General features: G+C 35.0%; 1 protein-coding gene across 3 annotated transcripts in view; it reads left to right on the plus strand.

The window, feature by feature from the left end:
* Positions 1-25,115, plus strand: part of Dpp10 (dipeptidyl-peptidase 10 (non-functional)) — a 1,450,850-nt gene that overhangs the window by 1,334,005 nt on the left and 91,730 nt on the right. For all 3 annotated transcript variants that reach the window (XM_013020704.1, XM_013020703.1, XM_013020705.1), the window contains exons 8-10: positions 6,227-6,347; positions 16,479-16,633; positions 22,435-22,532. In XM_013020704.1, coding sequence (XP_012876158.1) covers positions 6,227-6,347; positions 16,479-16,633; positions 22,435-22,532 — 374 coding nt within the window. The remainder of the gene's footprint in view (positions 1-6,226; positions 6,348-16,478; positions 16,634-22,434; positions 22,533-25,115) is intronic.

Here is a 25,115-nt window from a genome sequence, read left to right on the forward strand (position 1 = left end):
TTCATTTCTGGGTTTTCAATTCTATTCCATTGGTCCTGAGGTCTGTTCTTGTGCCAGTACCAAGCTGTTTTGATTACTATGGCTTTATAGTAGAATGAGGCTGAAACATGTTGATAGGCTGAGAGAAAAGTTGTCTGAAAGTTACAGGTTAAAATAGTTCAGGGTGGTAGATAAGAACTGAATCTGATTTGAAGAGACTACATCCATGCTAGAAATGTCACAATGATTGATCCAAAAAAGGAAGCTTAAGAGGATCTGAGTGAAAAGCACAAAAACATTGGCTTCAGAACTTAACACTTAATGCAGAAATATTTCAGAAATACATTCTAGATAATGTTCCATTTTGACAATTATCATTCCTAGTTAAACAGAATATTTGAATTATACTTCTCCTAGAATTCTCCCTTTTCTTTCATCTATTTTTTTTATTACCAATCATTACATCCTTAAGTATTTCCCAAATAATATACCTACTCATCAACAACTATATGGAAACAATTACTGAAGAAATATTTGGTCCCGTTTTCAAGCTTCTCTATGGTTTGGGGTGAAATTAAATTTTAGAGGAACCATACATAGACAGTCTATACAACTTTTCTCCACATATTTCTGAAGCTGTCAGTTTGGCTTTAGCTCATTCTGTGCCCCCAGCCTTAGTCTCCTTCTCTGTCAGGGGACAGAAATGTTATCTGGAAACAGTTTCAGTAATAACCAAGTGGAAAGATTGCTCTGGTATCATTGATGTCCACCAGGGATGCACAATGAAAGCCTCTACAACCAAGAATTCCCTAGTACTCTAGTATTCAATGACAAGATAGATAGATAGATAGATAGATAGATAGATAGATAGATAGATAGATAGATAGATATAGCTAGATTTAAATATACCTCTGTTGTAGGTGTGGGAAACACTCTTCTTACCATCAGTTCAAAAGACATTTAATTGTGGTAGCTCATGTTACAGGTTAATTTCTATATTTCCCTTGTCATTTTTATTAGCACTAAACTTAATGTTGGCAATTTATTCATGGTACATGGACTCTCCTAGTTTACAACCACATATAAATCAAACCCCTTGCCACTGGGGAAAAGTACAACCAAATGACTGGGACAATATTTTCTTTCATTTGTGGAAGCTAGGGGGGAAAATATCCAAGCATAAAACCAAGACCAGGAAAATGAGAACAGAGGAAAGGGGAAGAAATAAGAGAGAGTGATAAAGGGGAAGAGATATAATCAAACATTGTCTAATCATATGTGGAAATATCATGATGACACAGCTTAATATATACTAGTAAAAAATGATAAGTAGGAAATACACTCATTACCTTGCTCATGTAACTGTAATCCCTCTGTACATTATTTTACAATAAAATGTATATGTATGTATATATATATATATATATACATGAAATATCTGCTTTCATTTGTTAGGATAGCTATTGGCAAGCAATCAAGCATTCAAGAAACCAAGTGTTGGCTAGGATGGCCACCTCTACACTCACTTATACTTTGTAGGAATGAATCCAATTCAGTACTATAAGTAATATATGTGAATTTCTCAAAAACTATTAAAAATAAAACAAAATGAAGCTATTTTGTTATATAGTAATTCTATATTCATTATTTTTAAAATACAAGTATTCTAAAATGAAAGTATATGAGAATACTACACCCCTGTGTTTATACTTCACTATTTATAATAACGAGGATATAAAATGGCATCAATCAATAGATGAATGGATAAATAGTCTTTCTACATGTAATGGAATCCTGTTGAGCTTTCATTGTATTCATGTTTTTGGTATAGTTTTCCCCAGGCTTGAACTCAGTTCCTCTTGATCACAGCTGGTGTTTGACCTTTTGAGCTAAGCTTCCAATTGGCCTTTTGCAGGTTAATTGGAGATAGAACCCCTTAGGCTTTTCTCCCAGGCTGACTTTGAACGGCAATCCCCTGGATATTAGCCTTTTGAGCAGGAGTTTGTATTCCTGTAATCCAGAGCTGGTTTGGAATTACTTTTTTTTTAATGCAAACTACTATGAAAGCCAACCCCAACACAGACTAATTCCACTGTACATTTGTACATCCTAACAACCTTACAAGGCACAGGAGAGATTATTTTTAATTGTTAAGGTTTTTATTTGAGATGATCATGAAAATCATTCAAATTAGTAACTGTGTAATTGATTCTGAAAAATATTTTAGGCTACATAGCTCTAATGCTAAATTATATTTTTTTCATTTAAGTTGGCTAAAAGTGTGTGAGAGTATTGTTATTACAAACCATTATCACTGTATCAGTCATAGTAAGTCACTTATGATTTCATTACTCTCAACCCCGAAGTTTAATGACTCCTAATGTCAACTCCAGTTGTGGTACCCCATTCCTGCAATCCCATCACTCAGTAGGCTGTGGCAAGAGAGTTTCAGAAGTCTGAGTGCAGCCCGATCTACATAGTTACAACCTATCACAAACAAACTGATTTATTTCTATTATATGTCTGTAGTTTGTTGGTTCTGAGTAAAAATGACGTTTGCTCACTGTCTCTTCCAGGAACAATTCTGAGTACTGGGTTTGCCAAATCTGCAACACGCAGAATTGCTAGATGAGAAATAGATGACTTTGTCCTGCATGTGGACTTGTGGCATACAAGACATGATTGTTGTTGTGGAAGGAGGAAAAGAAGGCAGATTAAAATTGACTGTTAAAGACCCTTGCCTGTCAATAACATTCTTCTGTCCAGTCATTTGGTGATGAATAGTATTGGCTAGCACATTCAATAGAAAATTTATTAAAATTTATATTACAATATTCACAGAAGCCAATTCAATACATTTTTTTTCCAACTGTTCTTTTGCTCTTTGGTGATTTCTCCAATTTTAAGTGTTTCATGGCTAAATTAAGAACACTCATTCTGAAAAACTGGATAGTTGTCATGCTCTATAAATATGAGTTAATTGATCATCAAGCTATCCATTTCTATTTATTATGATGATAGGTGGCTCACTGAAAGAATTGATTAATGGCATCAAAATAGTGTGACAGTTTAATCAGTAACATGAGGATAAATGGTAGTAGACTTTGTCATATATTCAATATGATTTATAGCTTATTGAAATCCTTGAAGCTATTATTTGGATCAATTTGAATTTCATCAAATTCCCCAAATAATACAGAACATTCCAAGCTCTTGTCAACATAGTGGTTAGTTTGCAGTCAAGTTAGTTAAGAAGAATAAAATTCAGCAAATAACCTTGATAATTGGATAAGTAGCTAGAAGTTATAATTTTTCTTTTCAAGCTATTGTTATGAACAAAGAGCCTCCTGCTTACTAGACCTCTTGACCCACACTTTTAGCCTCTCTAAACTTTTGTCATTTTTAGAATAGAATATCAAGATTTTGCTCAGCATTGGAACATAATACTCTGATCTATGACACCCATAGTTGCAATTGTAGGCATGAAACACTATAGACAGACAGACAGACAGACAGACAGACAGATAGAGGCGTGGGCAGTGTCCCTTAGCTCTATTTCTCTCAAGGCTAGCACCCTACCACTTTGAGCCACAGCACCACTTCTGGGTTTTTCTGTGATTAATTGGAGATAAGAGTCTCATGAACTTTCCTGCCCAGACTGGCTTTGAACCATGATCTTCAGATCTCAGCCTCATGAATAGACAGAATTATAGGAATGAGTCACCAAGGCCCAGCTTAAGCATATGTTTTATGAAGAGGCAGACACTTCTTTTTTCTTCCCCCCACTTCTTTCTTTGTTACTGGCAAAATGAACTTGTGGGTATTTACTACTGTGGCCTTCAATGGAGTGGCATTAACATTCTGTTTCCATTTGTTTTTGTTTTGTTTTTTTCAACACGGGAGCAGATGCCAGTTTCATATGGGTTGTGAACATCATCCAAGCTGTTCTTCAAATATAAATGTAATTACTGGTCAATAGCCCTGGATAATTTACACATCTGTTGAAATTTTGGAGGCTTTATTAATTAATATGACTCAGAGTTATTTTCCATTTGGATAGCTGAGAGCTACTTCCGATGAAGACACACAGTCCCAACCACAGCTCAAGAATAGATGTGAATAGTCCCAGCCAGGAGCCCTATATAAAAAGTTCAGCTATAACCAAGGGATTTTTTTTTTTCTCTCAAAGAACAGCTTTGTGCATCTGTGTGACAAGCGAAAGATCTAAAGCTTAAGTTTTAGATGGCTAAAATATGGGTAATATTTTTCTTATCAGGGAAGGTGAAGTTATTAAATTCAATGTCATGCAGTATTATTACACTAGAGAGAATACTGAAGTTTTTGCCTAGATGTGATGATCTTCATGCTTTGGGTAAGAATGTTATTTGGTATTTCCTAGTCCATCTGAGAACTTTCAAATGGCAGTGAAAGCAGTGGATACCATTTGCTAATGTATTCTCCTTCCACTCTACATCTTCATTCCTCTTCCTTCTACTATCACCACTGCTATCTGATCTACTGTTACTCCTGAAGCATATTTAACTTAATTATAAAAGGCTGGCTGGCAGTATGGGATAATTTATAGATGGATTGAAGTCACAAGGATTTTATTTCTTTTGAATTGTAGGCTACAAAACGCTTAAGAATTTGAATCATGTTATTGTAAAGTCAGCCTTGCTTTATGTAAGATCCAGGTGTTGGTCCATATTCCCTATAGCTGTAATATTCTATCTTTACAATGGATCAGTCAGGTATGTATATGTCTCACTCCTAATTTATATTCAAAAATTTAGAAAAAAACACAATCACACCTGATTTATGGAACTATAACCCCTGTGCATATCACATTTGTGATATCTGTTTAAAAAGCAAAAAAAACACAAAACAAAATCCTTAGATTTATGAGGGTCAAGAGTATTACCAAGGAAGCAGGATTTTAAATGTAAACTTATTTTGAAGCCCATGCTTTCAAGGACTTTCTGTATTCTCCTTTTTTTAGTCCCAAAGTTCTTATCCTTAGATTAGCATCACTACCTTTAATGTGTGTGTGTGTGTATGTGTGTGTGTGTGTGTGTGTGTGTGTGTGTGTGTGTGTGTGTAGCATCTACTGAGATTATACCCTTCACTAAATCCCTCAGAATAGATTATAAAGCAAATTTTCAGATATTAAAATTGATTCTGTTACTGCACATCAGTGTTTAAAAGTCTGGGACCTCAAAATTATTTGGACAAGTTATGGGAATGTTGCTATTTGCTACATTTGCTCTCCTATTTTGATCCTGCCACATGCTTAACTCATGGATACTGAGGTATCTTTCAGCTCCTTAGTAGAACATTTGATCTAAGGAACTTTTTGGTTGGCTGTATTTGACTTCCCAAATATTTGGAAGAAATGTGGTTTATGTAAGTTGGTAATACTATATATGTATATAGATAGAAAGAGAGATGTATAGATATATGTATAATACTGAAATGTAAAACATTTCAAACATTTGTCATTAAAGATATTGAGAAAATGAATAGTTTTGTCTTCCAAGCTGTATAGCAAAGGAATAATTGTGTAGGCATTGTGGTTCTTGTGTTTGTACCATTGTTGTTATTTTGGAAGATGTGATATTTTCAAATTGAAAGTTCTCAACTTTCTGATCCAAGGCTATTATTGATGTTTGTAATTTAAGAAGAGGTTGTCTGGGAACACTGCCATTTCATGAATGTGCTTATTATATCAGTTCAGAGGAATTTTTTAATCGCCATATATTATTAGTGAATCTTTTAATGGCACCAGATAGAAACAGGTAGACTTCCTAAGGATTATTTTGGCTACCAAATGCATTTTAGGAAAAGACCCCAAATTGAAACTTTTCAAATGGCCAGTTGACAGTTACTAAAATGATACCTAGTTTTAGCTATCTGTCTCTCAAGAATGCAAAATAGTATCTGCAACTAAACTAATGTTATGGCATAGGAGGAACAATATTAATTAGATTTAATATTGATGCAGAAAGTATGGATCTCAAAGTAGCAATACCAAGTCCCATGAAATTTCTAAATGACAATCTGATGTTGGTAGGATAGGGATAGAAACAGCTATTAATAAATAAATAAAATGTAAATATGTGCATGAAATAAATGTTCTTGAAAGAATGCTTGAAACATGTAGCATCCTTCGTATCATTTTATTATATGAAAAATTTAAATGCCCCTAATATCTTGGGTTTGGTTCTGTTTCATATGTTTTCGGACACAGATTTATATTTTTGAAAACAATATCTACTATCAACCTGACATAAAAAGCAGTTCATTAAGACTTACATCGTCTGGGAAAGAAGGAGTTATTTTTAATGGGATTGCTGACTGGTTATATGAAGGTGAGTTGAATAGTTTTACTTTCTAAAGAATGCATATCACATATTTTCATACAAAATATGCAAGAAAAATGTGCATTCTATAGTAATACTTAAAGTTGTATTTTTCTGCTCATTTCCTTTTAAAATTGTCTCATGCTTTCTTTTCATTGAATATGCTCAAACTTTGACTGGTTTTGATTTATATCTACCTACCTTAATTGACATTTATTACATGTATGAGTGAGTGGGTAAGTCTGTATGTGTATGTGTATATGTGTACAAACATTGTTCAGACTGGATTAATGTCATATCACTCTGGAATTAGAAATGATACTCTTGTGTCAAAAGTCTCACAAAAACCATTTGGTTTTACTTTTCTCTTTAGGGATATTGTAGCCTTTAAAAGCCATTGCACAGGGAGAAAAATAATGCTACCTGAAGAGTTATTTTCAATAAATATTGCTTAAAGTTTCAATAATATCTGAGAACATAAAAATCAAAAGGCTGATCAAAATACCTATTTTGATTGTATAGTTATTATCTATCATTTGAGTGGTAGGTAGGAATTCCCTCAAGAATACTCAAAGCTGGAGTTTTATGATCAATGATTAGATTCTTCAACTGATCTTGACAAAATATATATGATGTAAAGTTATCACATTTTATTATAAATTTTAAAGTTCAGAATCTAATAATTTGTTTTTATTTCTCAAGCAATACTTTCAAAGCAGTCTCTCTCCTGATATTTGATATTTTAAATTCTTTAATAAAAACAAATCTTTCAAAGCACTCACTTAATAGTCATTAGTAATGGCAAACTCGATTCCAATTATTAGTCCAGTCACTAAAATAGAGCATATATTTAATAAAATCCTTAAGGACCCTATATTTAACTACACAGATTTTGTCAGGCAGAATTCTTTTATTAATGAGTTGTATTCCTTGAAATTACATCTAGACATGTAAATGTAATTGTGATCCTTTAATATTATATGTGTATGTAGGCATATTTATATATATTTATGATATTTTTCCATATATATGCATATGTGTGTGAATGATAAGATCAAATAATAAAAGTTTTTTGGAGGCCACACTTTATCTTGGGAAATAGAATATCAGTAATAATTATCAGTAATAATAATTTTATAAAGGCATTAAAAACTAAAATAAAAATGCATACAAGTATAAGATGGCTTCAGCCAAGGGCCCTTGGCTCCTAGCTGTTATAATCACTAGTCAAGAGGCTGAGATCTGAGAGATCAATTTTAAAGCTAACCCAGATTGAAGTGTTTGGTAGATTCCATTTCCAAATTAACCAGTAAAAATCAGTGATTCAGAAAAAGCTCAAGTGGTAGATTGCCAGCCTAGCAAGCACCCCACATTAAAAAAAGAGAGTTGATCACAGGAAATTCTGACTCAGGCTTTTCTATTTCAAAAATCAAATAAGTTCTTAAAGAAGCTTGGGATGGCCACAGATTCAAGGAGGAAATGAGTGAAGAACAAACTTGATTAATTCTGAGATTATACAGAGTAGATGTTGAGTGATGCTCTTACCTGAGGGAACTGGAGAGATTAAGCACTTTAATTCCAAAATGTTCTTTTGTTCTGTGTGAGGATCTAAAAATTAAGAGGTGGGGCCCCAGTGGCTCACCCTGTAATCCTAACTACTCAGGAGGCTGAGATCTGAGGATCACAGTTCAAAGCCAGCCCAGGCAGGAAAGTCCTTGAGACTCTTATCTCCAATAAACCACCAGAAAACCGGAAGTGATGCTATGACTCAAGTGGTAGAGGGCTAGACTTGAGCTGAAGAGCTGAAGGACAGCACCCAGGCCCAGAGTTCAAGCCCCATGACCAACCCCCCCCCAAAAAAAAAAACATGTCAAGGAATATGCTAAGTAATTGAATCACAGTAAACAAGTGATCCAACGTACGAACAAGAGTGAGACAGGCCAGTCTGGGATTTGTGAGCACTCTCCTAAAGGAGAAACAATCTGATTGAGCCTGAAAATTAAGAACTTTTACATGTGAAAATAAATGCAAAACTGATGGGTTAAATAGCAGAGCTTATGTAGTTAGATTTACTTGACAGAAATGAGGTATAAGATTTGAGACAGGAAGACAGGAAGAAGCAAGGAATACTGACCTGTAACAATGACCTGAGATTTTTCTGAGGTTTTATTTCACTTACTACTAGTAAATTGAGACAAGTAAAGAGTGACAAGATTAGTTCTTCTACTTTTATATATCAGTACTGTTATGATGTGAAGCTGAGATCTTATAGTAGGAAGGACCAGTGAGCAGTATCAGGCTTTTTCTGTGCTCTATCTAGAGATAATGAGCAGTGGGGCAAGGGTTAGAGCAGTTAGTAGACTGAAAGATGGCTCTAAAATTGATGAGGCAGTGAAAGAGATAGGTTTTAGTGGATGAGCAGATAGAGTGCATAAGAGCCAAGAATCACACTATGGCTTCTGGTTTGGATTACTAGTAACAGTGGTGTCAGACACAGTGATCAAGCACTAACAAGCAACATAGGTGTTAGACAGAGGACTTGGTGCAAATGTAGCATGTGTCAGTATGCTGGCATGATGTGCTATGGGCATCACTTTAAGATTCTTAGTGTGAATCAACCTGGTATATACCCAATGTAGACATTGCCTGTTTTTCTGACTCCTTGATAAGATGACTTAGGCCTTTGTTCTAATGGGAAAATTTAAGGTGGAAAATTAGAAATCTCTTATCTATGAAAAAGGTCATTCTCTTATTAAAATAAAGAAATTTTCTATTTGGGCTGAGAATGAACAGTGAGTATAATAGGGTTGAGGGATGAACAGGACACATTAAGCAAAGCCTGACACTTCAGATCTGACAGATTCTAATAAGGATAGGAGAAATTAAGATTTTGGCCATATAATTAAACCTAGTATTTGAGGCTCTCTTGTTGGATATATAAAGAAATTCTATGTGTTATTGTTGTTGTTTGTCAGTACTGTGACTTGAACGTGGGACTTTGTGCTTGTTAGGTTGATGCTCTATCACTTGAGACATTCCTCCAGACTTCCTTTTTGCTGGTATTGTGGTGGCAGAGTCTAGAGAAATTCTTTGGATTGGTGTCTAATTGTAGTCCTCTAGATGTCAGTTGCTTGAGTAGCTTGAATTACAGACAAGAGTTACCATACTTGGCCCTGTTAGTCTCATAAAAGTATGAACTGAAAATACCAAGTGAGTAGCCGATATAACAATGAATATGTATGTTGTATCCACAAAATCAGTGTTGCATCAGAAGTGAGTGACTCAACATGCTATCTCATGTAACAAATCTCTGTGACACAGCATACATATTTTGGCCCCTAAAGTAACAGAATTCACTGATCTTTTCCTTAGGCAAAGATACCAAATGATACAGTTTATCTACTTATGACAATTCTCACTATACTATAAGTGAAATTTGGAGTCTCACATTTTTAAGAGACTATTGTTGGAAATCTAATACACATCATGTCACATGCTTGTGAATTTGGTATTATGTGAGAGCAATACAAGGTCACCTTAGTGGAGTCTAAACCACTACATTTAAGGAACCATTCAGAATTCAGTAAATAGAAGTCTGAAGAGAACTCAAGTCAGTGCAATATAGACTTTAAAATTACAAATAAATTTTAAATCTAATGTGATGGAGTAAAAGTCTTTACATTGTTCAAAAAGAATAAGGAACTGATAATGTCCTTATTGATACACTGCAAATACTGATTATCACACCCTTTTCATTTAACACAATAATGTAAGATACCTTTTTGTTTTGCTTGTTGCCTTTTGCTGGACACATGAATTACATTTATTCCTAGTTGGTTCAATAAGAACTTACTGGACTTACTTCCCATGAAAATTGTGCTATAATAAATAAGACAAAAATAATGTGGAAATGCAACACAGGAAATTGGAGAAAGGCAAGATTCTGGACAGGACTAAGTCTCCTGAGGTGAATTGTGAACACACATAATTCTTGTAAGGAAGTTAACAGCACAATGCAGACAGAAGAGCAGAAACTCAACCATGAACCCAGAAGGATACAAATAGCAGCCTTCAGGAATTCTGTGTAAATTGATTGTAAAATGGATATGGATACCATTAACTTGCTTTCTAGAATAGCACATTCATCTGGATTCAGTGGTTATATATTAGTTTTCTGGAAATGCTTTATGTTGAAGTTGTGTTTATAAGTGTCTGTGATATAAAACCACATATGTTGACAACCCCATCTGCTCTGTAGTAAAATTTTCTAAATCAGAATAAGAGACAAAGAGTCCAAACTAGAGTAAAGTGGAACAGAATGCAACTTGTAAAAATAAATTGTTTGTCAATGTTATAATGTAATTAACATTAGGAGTTTCAATCCTTGAGTAAACTCTCCTACTAGTTGGAATTAAACCAGTGTGTGCCTGATGCTTGATGACTGTTAAGGAAATGCTTAGCAAACATTCTTTTAGTTATTCCCCTAGTTATTTCACTTAGTCTTATGCTTGAGAAAGTTGCATAATTATTTGCATTTTATTATTTTGGTGTTGTAATATTTTCTGAATAATATTAAGTACAAAGAATTCTAATATACATTGCTTTTGACATGGTCCTTAAATATGACCATGCTTACTGATAGGAAGTACTGGGCATAAATATTTAATACTTGTGAAAAGACTATTTTCTTAGAAATTCAGAGCATTGAATTTATCCAATAAGATCTGTTTGCATCTTCAGATCTTATAGGCCTTAGAATTCATATCTAATTGGCCCTTATCATATGTATCTTTTCTCAATGTGCTATATATATTATATATATATATACATATATATAATTCATATCTCTTCAACTGTATTGTAACTTATTTGATTAAATCAGGCTCAAAATCATGACCTGAATAATGAAAACATTTAAAGGGGAAGAATTCAAGATAATTGTGTTACTCAGCTTCCTGTTACTATGACAAATAACTTTTGGTGATTGATTTGTAAAGAGAAAAGGTTTATTAAGCACATGATTGTGAACATTCCAAGCTGAAGTCAGGCCGCCCTATCATGTTGAGCCCCTGATGTGAACTCTCTCAATCATAGCAAGACCTCAAGGCAGAGCAAACTGCTTATATCACAAACCAGAACCAGAGAGAGAGAGAGAGAGAGAGAGAAACTGATACTAAGTCCTCATAATTCTCTTGGAGGGCCCCCCACCAATAACCTGAAGACTTCTTATTATACCTGAACTCAGAAATTTTCTACCACTTCCATGTGGGTGAAAGACACTGACCAGGCCATAGGTTTGAAACTACAAAAAAAGATTCTTATCAAGGACACGGAATATGTGACAATCTTAGGCAAATAATTGAACCTGAAAAGTAGAGGAGGCAGCGGTTTCCAGAAACTGGAAGAAGGAAATTCTATCAGTCATAGCAAAACCAAGTGGATAAGGAACCACATGATTCAGTGAGTGGGGAAGAGGAAAATCAATCCCAAACACTTTCTCCCTTCCCTTCATTTGATTTACATGCATTTTATATTGGTCATACCCCAGAAATATTTGAGACCCAGAGAATAGTCTTGTTATTCAAATTAGTTTATGTCCCACTTATGACTGCTGACCATTTGCTCCATTTGTGACTGTATCATTGCAGGATGCTGTCTGTCTGTTTATACATCTGAAAGTTATGAACACAACCACACTTGTGTTTTTCATATAAGCTTGCAGAGAAACTGATCCAAGTAAGAAAAGAAACTAAGAGCAAGTGCATTGGCACATTCCTATAACAGGATCTAATTCAGAAGATTCAATAAAAGGATCACAGCTCAAGGCCATACTGGTCAAAGAAGATAATGGGACCCTATCTCATAGAAAAGGTGTGATGTTACACACCTGTAATCCCAGTTACATGAGAGGCAAGGGATCATGTTCTGAGTTTGGTCCAAAGCAAAAGTATGAGACCCTATCTGAAACATAATTGCAGCAAAAGGAGCCAGGGGTATGTCTCAAGCGATAAGAGCATTTGCCTGGCAAGGGCAAAGGCCCTGAGTTTAAAATCTCAGACCATCAAATATAAAAATTAAAAGAAGAAATGTACTTATCATGTATCCTTTCCCCTTTGAATTGTGTGATCACATGAGGTAGACATAATAGTAGTAGCTAGTTTAGACCAAAATGATTCCTGCCAAATCTTATTTCTTTGTGTTTTATTAATCAGTATACTTTGGCAAGAAGTAATTGTAAATATCTTGCATTCCAAATATATTCCTCAATCTTAGTTGCCCAGTACAGACACATTGTCTCTGTAGAGACATCATTTATAGTTATACTATACATAGATATAGATACAAATATAAATAAGAATAGATTATAGATAAGATCTTTCATCAAGCCCAATATAGAGACCATCTTTTCTGCATTATAATTTGTTTTCCTGTTTGATTTTGTCATTTTACTTTGTTCTGTTTTATTTTTTCTTTTTGCAGTTGCAATGTGTTTCAGTTTCTATGTGGTTTCAGTTCAAAGTAGTTAGAAGGAAAACTTCAGCTTCAAATTCAGGGGAATGAAATTAGGAGCCTCTTTCTATAGGAGCCATTATTCCTCTAGGGCCAGGGTGGGAATGTCTGATTGGAGGGCTGTATAAGGACTGTGGAATCATGTGCTGCATGACAGGACACATAAATATGCTTCTCTGATGCTTCTAACCAGCTGCCTGTGCCTGTCTGTATTGATAATTTTGTAGGCCTACAAATCATGTCACAGATATCCAAATGGACCTTGGCAGAAGAAAGGTTCTCATTCCTGTTAGGCAGTGGAAGTTGTATCCCACCCACTTCTTTATTAGTTGGCAGGAAGCAAATGTGTTCAATGGGCATGATAGTGACAGGACACCTTCACTTTTATTCCTCAGTTTCTAGATCTTTTTTTCCCTGTGGCTATTCAGGAAGGGTTCATTGCTTTCTATATAATGACATCAATTTTCATTGTTATTGCCAAACAAATACACCCAAAGTAATGTAGAGAAAATTATTTAAGTCTCTCATCCATGCAGAGGCAAAACTAATGTGAACATGAACCCACTCAATCTTCCCATGTGAGCAAATAGCCTCCTGTTTGCAATACAATATTATCATTTGAAGGTGTTTTAGTGTAGGCTGTTCAGAAAACAGCATGCTTTTTTTTGTCCATGTATAGCTGTGCTCATATTACTATAGTCAGAAAGTATAAATCCACTCTCAGAATATGTTTCTCTTTCAGTGGCACAAATTCTCTCCCTTCTTAAAAGGAACGTTCTCATGCATTCTATCTGCTCCAGGCCATCAGCTAGTCTACTAGAAATGGAGCTATGCCAATGCCTTGGTGATGCTCATTACCATTGAGGGGGCGGGGCCAGGAGATGACTGCTGTCTAATGACCAATCATCTTGCTCATCTGATTCTTGACAGTCACTTCTGCCATGGATGTGATTTGGTGAGCATTGAGTGACACACTAATATCTTCACATTTTCACGTGTTGGTCTCTTTTGGCAAATCTGCCCACTTGAATTTTCTAAACCTCCCTACCACAGATTTTCTAGTTTTACTCTTGTTCTCTCTGACTGATGATTACTGTGCATGAGTCAGGATGGATCCAGGCCTTGAGGCAAATATTTTTGAACAAAAAATTAGCTGCTAAATATTTCACTTAAAATCCTGCCAACCTGGAATATTTGTGTTTATTACTGTCTTCTGATGCCAGTCATGAATTAGACTGAAGGAGGGAACTTATCCAATTGGCCTCATACATCATTGAGACCTACCCACAATTCAAGCTTGGATTTATTTACGGTATTAAAAAGCATACCTTAGCCTACAAATGTGAGATAGGTTGAGGAGTTGAGCAGAGACTGCAACAGTACAAGCAGTCAGATGTGCATTTGGGCTTAGTCCCTTATAGTGTAGCATCTTTTCGTAGTGAAACTTGGTTGCATATGTTCACTGGATCAGATAATAACTAGTTCAAGATGGGGAGTTTGGACTGAACAGTCACTTAGTAACTCACTGTCAATGTAATTGTTTCTACCAGAGCCCAGTAAAGAGCATATTTTGAAATAGATAATATATTATTTTCTGTTCAAATGGTCTTTCTGTAAAGCTTAAAATGCCCGACCTATGATTATCAAGTAAGAATTCCAAAGGCTCCATGCAGCATCTCTGTCTCTCATAGTTGCTTACATTGTTTTTCCTTCTGGTGGCCATGGGTACAGAAGGAGAGAAGTCTGCAATTCCATTGAAGAGCCTTCTCTTTTCAGGTTTGGTGCAGAGCTGGCAGCTTTACAGGCCACCTGGGAAATAGAATAGAATCTTGTGCAAAAGTGATTCTGTTTTTCTTCAAATGGCTGAATTCAATTCCTCTTTTGTTTTTGCACATGTACACTCCCAACAGTTTTTCTCTCAGTTTGGAAAAGTATGTCCCGATATATCCCAGACTACTAGGTCACTACAAACTTTCAGGGCATTGCAAGCTGTAAAACTTTCACAGAAATTTCTCTTCAATTGTCAATCTATATGCCAAGGTAGTCTACTTCCCTTAAACACAGTGGCTCGCTCTTTCAATAGGAGATGTGTAGGAATTTTGAGGTTCACAGTATGTCACATAGAACAGCACTGAGCTATGGGAAATGTGTTATTTATGATACCCATCCAGAAAGCATTTCTATTATGCTTTCCTTTTCCCTAATTTCTTTATCCTTTCGGTAAAGGCCCCAATCCCTCCTCACAAGTATCTTTACCTTTGCCTAAAAGTACAAATAAATATGAGTCCCTTATTTGTGTTACAAAGCTTCAACATTCATTATGCCTTCTGGAACTTTATCTTTTCCCACATTACAGAGGAGAAGGATTTTGCCAACAGTGCCAAAGTGACCTTTGTTGGTTTGCTGTGTACTTTCAGGGTATTTGTTTCCATTTCTCTTCTTGCCTATAGAATTTCTCCAGGTTCATATCAACGATTTTTCATCATCTTTGCAGTCACCTGTATCTGTTGTGGCAATGAAGTGTCACAAATACTTGTTCTCCCAATACCTTTCTCCTCTCCTTGCACATCATTTTTTGTCATCACTAGTGATGATTGATTACTCATGACTCTCTCTCTTTCTCTCTCTCTCACTATGGATTATCGATGACCCAAAAATATTATTGCACTCTACATATGCACACAGGTATTAAATTTTTAAATGAACAATCTTCTATTTAAGTGTCTGTTTACTGAAACTACTGCTGGAATGCCAAAAAGAGTGGGCATGTTCATCAAAATTAGTTGAAGAGTATTTATTTGCAAAGAGAGCACTGACAAAGTAAAGGTTTAGAGAAGCCAAGAAGAAAATGCTTTAACTAAATCTAATTGCAGCCAAGCTATCACCACCACTCTGGGCATAGTGATGAGCCATTGCTAGACACAGAGAAGAGGCATTTGATGGAAGCTCACTGACAGAGTAGTGACATAATTTCTAGTTCACAGCCAACTTGAGGTGACATTGTAGGATAAAGCTGAGAGGAAAAGCAACCTGTCTTGGCTCTCTTCCTTTTAATCTCCTGCCTAATCACCAAAATGATCTTGCCTTCTGGAAATCAATGCATGAAAGGGGTTTTCCTTTTAATATAATTCATTCATTCTCAAAAGGAGTAATAGAAAAGTGAAAAGTGGACATTGGACATTAAGGCAACATAAAAGTTATCTAAGAAGTTATTTTATTCTGTTTCTTTAGAATTAAAGATTATTTAGTGGATTAGTGGGATCCTCAACCTGTTTGATGAGAGAATGAAAAACTAATGTTGAGCATGTATGGATGAGTGGTTGCCTGCACACGTCCTTCTTCAATCACTGATCCAATTCATTTTAATCCAGTGGTACTCTCATGTTCTCTGTCCACATTGCTGACAATCTATGAAATCCTGCATCTGTCACCTCACCCTATTCTTTAATATCTACTTTTCCAGACATTGAAAAGGTAACTCAGAAATAGAGAGTTCTCAGGGAAGTGGACAAAATGCAGCACACCATGGATAAAATAAGCATGTGCAATGATGATTTCAAGGACAGATGTTTGTGGGTCACTGAGCCCACATCTCTACAGTTGGTTTCAAATAACACTTGTTTATTCTAGAGGAACTTCTACATTCTCACATTGCCCACTGGTGGTCACCAGATGGAGAGAGGCTTGCCTTCCTGATGATAAATGACTCCTTGGTGCCTACCATGGTTATCCCTCGGTTTACTGGAACACTGTATCCCAAAGCAAAGCAGTATCCCTACCCTAAGGTAAGCCATCTGGGAATACTAGTGTGTTCCTTCTCTCTACACTGGTTTAATGGAGAGCATTCTTGGTTCATGAACAAGCTGTCTTTGGAAGAGAGAAAAAAGCTCTATTGGTAGACAGATTCATCATTCTTCAGGGTTCTATAAATAGTGAAGACACCCTGCTGGGTAGAAAGAGGTCGTAATGATTTGAGGGTTTAAGAAATTACCCTTTGCTACACAAACACACACACACACACACACACTCACAAATATACATATATTTTTTTTTCCTGGTGATCATTCCTATTTGTTTCTCATTTTCCTAGTTGGAGAAAGAGGGAAAAATGGTAAGAGGACAAACTGCTGTTAGGATAAATGTTACTCTGAGGAGTTGAGAATAAGTGTTATTAAGAAAGGAAAGTGTTGTAGTCAAATAAGTTGGAAGTTCTTGTTTTTTTTAATTTTTTAAAATCAAGCCTTTTCACAGAGAAAGTACTCTCTTATCTAAGAGCATTTAATATACTATATGTTAATGTATATTATAAATCTCCTATAAAAATTGACTGAGCATAAAGTATTTCCAGTAAGGAATAGTCTAAGCATAAAGAATCTCCATAAAGAACAGACAAAGCATAAAGAATCACCAATAAAGAATAGCCTAAGCATAGAGAATTTATTAGTATTAGTATTAACATCAGCATTATTTTGGCAGAGCATACTATGGAACATGGTTTGTGAAATGCTGGCTTTGAATCATAGCAAGGGGTGAATAGGATGGATGAAAGGGTTTTATTGGGAGAGGAACATGTGAAAATCCTGCCTGCAAAGCAGAACTATTATCAAGTATATAATGAGGCCACTAGGAACAGGATGTAACAACATTACAGTATATTGCGTTTTCTGTTGTGGGTCATCCTTAATTTCTCAAGGACTTTCTAAAAACCACATTTCCATCACATGTTTATATAACAAAGAATAATGGCTCATGGAGAGACATTAATGGCTCAAATGGCTCATGGTGAGACACCCTGTACATTAATCATTTAAAGATGTCATATAGAAAACCTCAGAAATTTTTCTTGGCATAATTTAGTAGCTCTTAATTAATTAAAAAAAAGGCTGCTGGTTTCATTCAGAAGCTGGTTGTAAGCCATCCCTTTAGAGAGTTGCACTTTGGTTTTCCTTAGTACAATAGGTTTTCTCCTTCTGAGTCTGTGCCTTGTCTTATATCAGCTGGGCACAGAACTTGGAAATCCCCACAATCATAGTTGATCTCAGTGTGGGGTGAAAGCACAGCAGGTCACATGGAGGTGAGGTCAATTACAATTTCCTCCTCCCTCTCCCACTCACCAGACTCCAGTTATCAAAAATGAAGACAAAAAGTCATTAGACTTGAAGAAGCAGGAGAGCTTCTGCACTCCTATTTCCTTTCATTTCATGTTCTACTACCTTTTTAGGTTATCATATTAAGTACAAGATTGAGAGGAAACTTGGAAGTCATGTTTTAAGGGTTTCTCTGTACGAAGATTAAGATAAACACATACTCAGAGTTCTTTGGAAGAAGATGGCAGTCTAGCCTGGCAACCAAATAATCCAGTTTCCTCTTCATTAAGAAAATGTTATTGTATTTCACAAAAGGTCTTACGACTTTTCCAGTTGTAAATTTCATGGTGTATTTTTTTTTTTTTTTTTTTTTTGGATAGGGGGTCCGGTCGTGGGGCCTGAATTCTGGGCCTGAGCACTGTCCCTCAGCTCTTCAGCTCAAGGCTAGCACTGCCCCTTGAGCCACAGTGCCACTTCCGGCTTTTTTACTTTTTGCTTATGTGGTGCTGAGGAATCGAAGCCAGGGCCTCATGCATTTAAGGCAAGCGATCTACCACTGAGCCACCTTCCCAGCCCCTTAGTAGCGTATTTTGTTGAGGTTTGTACCTCTGTAGCACAGCTAAACCTTTTTTGTCTAAGAAAAATGAACTGAAGTATTCTCAAACATATTATTTCTCGCATACCTTAATAATGATGAAAATCTTCCTGGCAATTAAAGGAGAAAATTAGAGAACTAGGGACATACTATAAACTCTTCAGTGCATTGAACAAATACTAGGAATTGAAATCATGTACAACTGTTCAGGCCCACACAAAGGGGATAAAATCAGACCTGTGAAAGAGGCAACACTTGATAATTGATTTTCAAAGATGAGTAATGGCTCTCTGATTCCCATAGAAAGCTATATACATTAGCTCCAGCTTCAAGTTGCTTCCTCTCTTAGAGATAGCCCACAGTGTTTGAACTTCACATTTGTAGGCTTTGTAACTTCAGTCAAATAGAAACATCTGAGAAAGTTCAAATATATCAGCAGGAAGTCAGAAGGCAACACAAAACAGGACAGTTTATTATTTCATAATTTTATGTAATTAACCATTTAATAATGTATAGTGACATACAGAAATTGTATAGTTCACAAATATTAACCCGATTTTATGTTTTCTGAGAGATTTTTTTTCCACTTTTTTCTTATTTGGACATGATCACAATCACCTGCATTTTATAAATGGGAAAACTAAGATTGCAAAAGGTTGAGTTTTATAAAAGTCAAAGCTATTTTGAGAAGAGAAAAATAACTCAAATTTATTGATTGCATTCCTGTCAGTAAAGCTACCAGAGGTCAACTCGGATTTCAGAAGATGCAGCTGAAGTCAAAACATCTTCTTGTCACCTTAACAACTATTTGTGGACCTGTTTGTTCCATTTATACCTAATGACTTAGTTATATATGGGAAGCAGTCTCACACCTGGAATCTATGAATATAACATGATGAAGGTCCTGAGCGTAATGACTACAGGCTAAGAATACTAAAAATAGTACACAGAAATGAGTATAGAGGCTGGTTAGAGCAAGACAAATGACCAAGCATACCTGTCCTCAGGTGGCTGATATGTAGAATTCCTGGTCCAGTACAGCAGACAATAAATAGGACCCAAAGAAATTAGGGCTTACTTTGGTCCTTGTTCTCAGAACAAATGCCAAAACATTTTAATGATCATATTTTAATTTATAGGCTTAGTATCTTCTACTCATTAAAAATATACTTGTTTTTCCCCCAACATAAGCAAACTACTTCAACTCACTCCTGTGCAATAAACTTTCAAACAGTGGTTCTCTAGAAATTGAAATAACATATAGAGTTCATACTTAATTGTGCTTTTCATTACACTAGATTAAAATTAGTTCAGCAAATACTCAATATGGCTGAATTTACTAATGAAATACTTCCACCAAACAAATATATTTGTATTTTACTTAATTCAGCATGATTCAGAACTCATAAAATACCCCATCATTAGCAATTCAGCACAAAAGAATTGCACAGTTCTATCTCAGTAACCTCAGGTTAATCTTCTTAATTAAAACATTATCTCGTTTGATGACAATTTAGTTGCCAGTAAAATAAGGTTAATTATTATTAAGGCTTGTATTTCAGAATCATAGAGGAAAGTATTCTGCAGATTCACAGTCTTTGTGGCAAATGTCACTGTTAAAAGCAAATAGATTAACTCTTCTAATTTGCAAACTCTTCAAATGATTCAAATACTAAAAGGCTGGATGTGATTAATTTCAAAATCCCATGAAAAAATAAAAATATAATTGAGATTTTTGAAATGCTAAATTTCTGTTGAGTTGTTCACATTTTGTCTAAAATCTGGCCTCATGTGTACAACTTTTAATTTGTATGCATGGAGAAGCTGTTTTGAGATACAGTAAGCTTCCAGGAAACTTGTAGTACTATTGACAAAACTGACAAAAATATGACAATAATCTGTTTTTGACAATATGTCAAAGTATTCATCATTGGTAAGAATCCATAGTATGATCAAATTCAATTTGATTATTAAATAGTATAAATATAAGAATGATTTTTCACTGATTAGAAATTAACAACTATCATTTTAAACTAATGCTATCTACTATTTTAGACTCTTTATGTAACCATCTTTTAGTCTGTTCACTAAGTAGAACTGATATATTTTTATTCCAGAGAACAGAAAATTTTGACCCTGAATGCCTGACTTGTGAAGTATTTTTACAAAAGTGTTTTTCTCATTTTTGATAATCAAGTAAATAATACTTGAAAAATCTTAAGCATTTGACCCATGATTCATCTGAAGTAAATAAGAGTCAAAATTTGGGTGATATTTCTCTGACTCACAGATTAAACTAGATCTTAAAATGTGTTTCTTTTTCATTAGTGTCAGGGCTGTCAGACTACATTAAAGGCCCTTAAAGACAAGCTCTGCAGACTGCTGAGGTAGATGAGCAGGATAGATAGACAGAGAAGACAATTGAGCCCAGGCATATGAGGGTTTGAAGCAATGTGAAGTTTTATAAAATTTGATGCATGAGTGTTCAGTGTGAACAGGGTCAGAACTTATCTCACAGGAAGCCCTTTACTATATGAATAATTCTCTCTTTATAAACACTGAATCTGTAGTCAGACTCCTGACCCCTCTCTTAGGCTCTCAAATTCTAACCTGAGTATGAAGCACTCCTACTTAATTGCCTTTGATTGCTTAACCAAATAATCTCTGTGATAGAAGAGATTCAAATCGGGGCCTTTACCATATAAGATTTATACCACTTGATCTAAGCATTCTAGTCCTTTTGTTTTACAGATAAGACTCAGGCTAATTTTGCCTAGTCTTTCATCAAACTTTGACCCTTCTGCCTCTGCTTCCCAGATTGTTGGGATTGTCTGCAAAAGCCACCACCTCGAACCACAAAAAGAAACTGTAGAGTCTGAGTGGAATATGTTGTTATTTCTGGTCCTGACTTAACTCTGGATGCATCAATGCCCACTTTCTTGAATATGAATCTATATTTGTTTTCAAATCATTGAATTGGTCATCCTCTATATTTTTAATTCACCTCATTTTTAATTTCCTTTTTCTCTTTGTATTTCATCCAGTTCTTGCTTAAAGTCTTATTGCTTAGAAAGAAACACATTGAACCAAATCAACTGATTTGATACCTAATCCACTGTTGAAGACATTCATTCATTCAAGCTGCCTTGCTAGTTCTTATTTATTTAATAAATTTTTGTTCTACGGAACTGTCCTTACCACTGTGATCTAAATTTATGCCATATACTCAGGGAGGAAACTTTGCCCATCTTTCAAGGATCATTTAAACAAATGAGTCACCACATTTAAAATCAGTAAATTTAGAAGGAAAGCCAGGCAGATTATGCATTGGAATACATTATTAGCCTTTATAGAATATTAAGCATATGATACACATTATATGTGAGTAGAATTTCTATAATTTTACATGTTGGAAGGAGTTTTCTCCCTCCTTCCTTCCCTCCTACTTTCTCTCCTTCTTTCTTTCCTTCCCTTCTTCCCTCCTTTCCCTTCCTCTTTTCCTCCTTCTTCTACTTCCTCTTTTTCCTCCCTTTTTCTTTCCTTCCTTCCCTCTCACTGAATTTCAAGTGCTATAATGAGAGTAGTGCCTTGATCTACTAGTCAGTCTGCTCAGCCAGCCCTTTTGCTGCGATTCTAGAGAAAAGAAACAGTAACTGCTTAATGAATAAAGCAATCATGATTTTCTATCACCTTTAATTGTCTGACTAAAATGCTTAAGAAGCAGCAATCTACAAAAAACAATTGAAAGCAATCAAGTTGTTGAATTTCAAATCATTTCTACTTCAGAGAAATCAAACTTTCCCCCTATGACACAGAAAAGTAAATGAGTCAAATATGCCTTTTTAAAAATTCAATATAGTCTAATGCTTAATATACTTGCATTACAACTTTCATTTTCTCAAAGGCAGGTCAAGTGAACCCAACAATAAAATTATATGTTGTAAACCTCTACGGACCAACTCATACTTTGGAACTCATGCCACCCGACAGCTTTAAATCAAGGTATGCGATTTCCATTTCACTTTTACGGGGAAATAGATATTTTCAAACCAATGATCATTTTGTTGCAATTTAGAGAGATGCGATCAGCTCAACAATTCCACTTGAAAATAAAGCTGAGGTTGTCCCATTAGTGAGGAATGAAATCATTCTGCATATCTGGCTCTCCCCAACAAGCATTTCATTTCAAGGTGATTAGTGGCACCACAAAATGGCTGAAGAAACTGGTAGGATGAATTGAGTCTTTTGTTGGAGACATCTCAAGGAAATAAGAAGCAATGTTTTTTTCCTAGAAAATAGTTTGTACGTGTAAACAAAAAAAAACACATTGATGTTTAAAACACCATAAACTCCATGTAATTTGTACAGTTTTTCCAACTTTCTTCCAACAGCTGGCCAAGGATTCTTTAGCATTTTTCTCTAGGCAGAGAAATTTAATGAGGTTTTGTTTCAAATTACCTTACATCAGAAGCTTCCATATTTAAAATGTTTTCACAGGGAAGGAAAAAAAAGTGTCAAGTGCATGAATTTAATTTTAGCCAAATCATCTTTCCATTACAAATAATCAAAATAATTTTCATGTGCCATTTGAATTCCTAGCGTGTCTCAAATTTCCTTTGTGGAAATTTATCATAGTTTTGGGGATGGTAGGAAGTTGATTCAGGAAGATGCCTTCACATTATATTTAATGATATGAGACTTTGTTCAAAGTTTGCTTTGATGAAGTCTCTAATACAGGGTAACTGAATCTAGTAGGTGTACTTGAATGGTGATTCATTTAGGAAACTTTTATCCTAGTTAGTGGTAATTACAGTATAGCCCAAGTTATATGGAGACTTTTCCATGGAGAAAGCATAAAATGCATAGAATGTTTACACTACAAAATCCTTTAACTACCTAATATAGACTATTTCAATTGAAGTGAAAAATAAAACCCAGAAAGAATAATAGTGATCATACAACTTAAGAAGTTGGTAGCAAAATCCTCCATGAAGGAAGGTCTGGGCATCAAGTTACTGAGGATTTCATCTGCATTACATAGTGAGGCTTACAGTAGAGTTCGCTGAGTTGAGCAGAAAAGTGTATTTCTGAGCTTAGATGACCAGCCATGAATGACTTTTGCAGAAGTGAAGCAGTTGTGAAAACTGGCATTTTGTGGAACCCATTACTCTTCCTTGTTGAGTTGCTCCATACTCAGAAGCAACAAAAAGGAACACCTGACTAGGAGTGGTTGGGTTTCATGTCTACCACCTTTCACCATGTCACTTTGGAAAAGACAGTTTTCTTCTCCCAAGGCCTACATCTTTAGTCTTCAATAAATCATTTCTAAGTGTTTTCCATTTTTTTTTTTTGGTCTCTATAGCATGGTTTTAGTATTCATGTGTCTTTTTAACAGGAGGTAGTGATTCTTGACCTTTATTTTGATTCCTATATACAAAATATAAATATATACAACTGATTTATTCATGATATATTTTCCCCATGTCCTAGTAATTCCATTGAATGCTCGTTTTTTGTTTTGCCTTTTGAGTAGCTATGCTATTCTACTCATGTCATTTGTAATATTATTTAACAGTAACAGAAAAACAAATGATTAATGTATTATATAATATTTCACATGATTTTGTATGTTGTCTAAGTAAGTACTATGTTTGTGTACTTATCTGCACAATGCTAATTAATATGTGAGCCATGTTGTAGTACTTAATATACTTAAAATCTTTTTTCTTTGTGATTCTTACATTTTCTGCCACACATAAAGCTCAAATATGACCATCTCTCACTTTTCTAATAAAATTACTGTAAAGATAAGAATAGACATGACTTTGGAGAAAGACAATTAATAAAATAATATAAGAAAATATTATAAATATAGGAAAATACCATTTTGTGATTGAGCTGCCTTTCAAACAGCATTTCTTGTGTCTACCCTAACAAACAAAAATTATTTGAAGTCAAAAATCTTAGGTCAAAAAAATTAGGTTATTTATTTTATTCTGTTTGATGGATTATTTTAATGAGTGAGTTATTAATATAAAACTGTATAAGTTAGAATTATATAATAAAGTCTTCAACCTAGAAGATTTGTTTGACCTTACCTTTGACTAATTTTTTACACTGTAGTGAGAAGCTTTCAACCTATCAACTAAACAGATTTTAATTCATTTATATAGTTTACAAAGGAAATTAAAAGTTTACAGAAACCTGCAAAAAGACATAATTCCTTTTCCTAATTTTTACCTTCAGTCAACCCTTTGTCTTGTGTATTTCTTTTTATTTAGGTATTCCTGATAAATTCTTAGACTGCTAATACAGTCTTTCTTCTGCAGCAGTTCAAAGTCATTACCATGAAGTTCTTCTTTATTCAAATCATAGTCTGTGTTATTCTGAAAAGAATGTGTACTATAGGACTTAAGGTAATGACACTTCTTGAATGTCCCCAGAACCAGCAACACTGGGAATCAGATGAGTCATCTCATCCTGAGAGGCAAATTGTTATGCTATGATTTTAGGGTGCTGGAAACTCTCATAATCTTTATTAGAAAATCTAGGTGGGGATTTCAAAACATATAGTTAAATTATACT

The sequence above is a fragment of the Dipodomys ordii genome, unplaced genomic scaffold (genome assembly GCF_000151885.1).
Source record: "Dipodomys ordii isolate 6190 unplaced genomic scaffold, Dord_2.0 Scaffold52, whole genome shotgun sequence".
Classification (NCBI taxonomy): Eukaryota; Metazoa; Chordata; class Mammalia; order Rodentia; family Heteromyidae; genus Dipodomys; species Dipodomys ordii.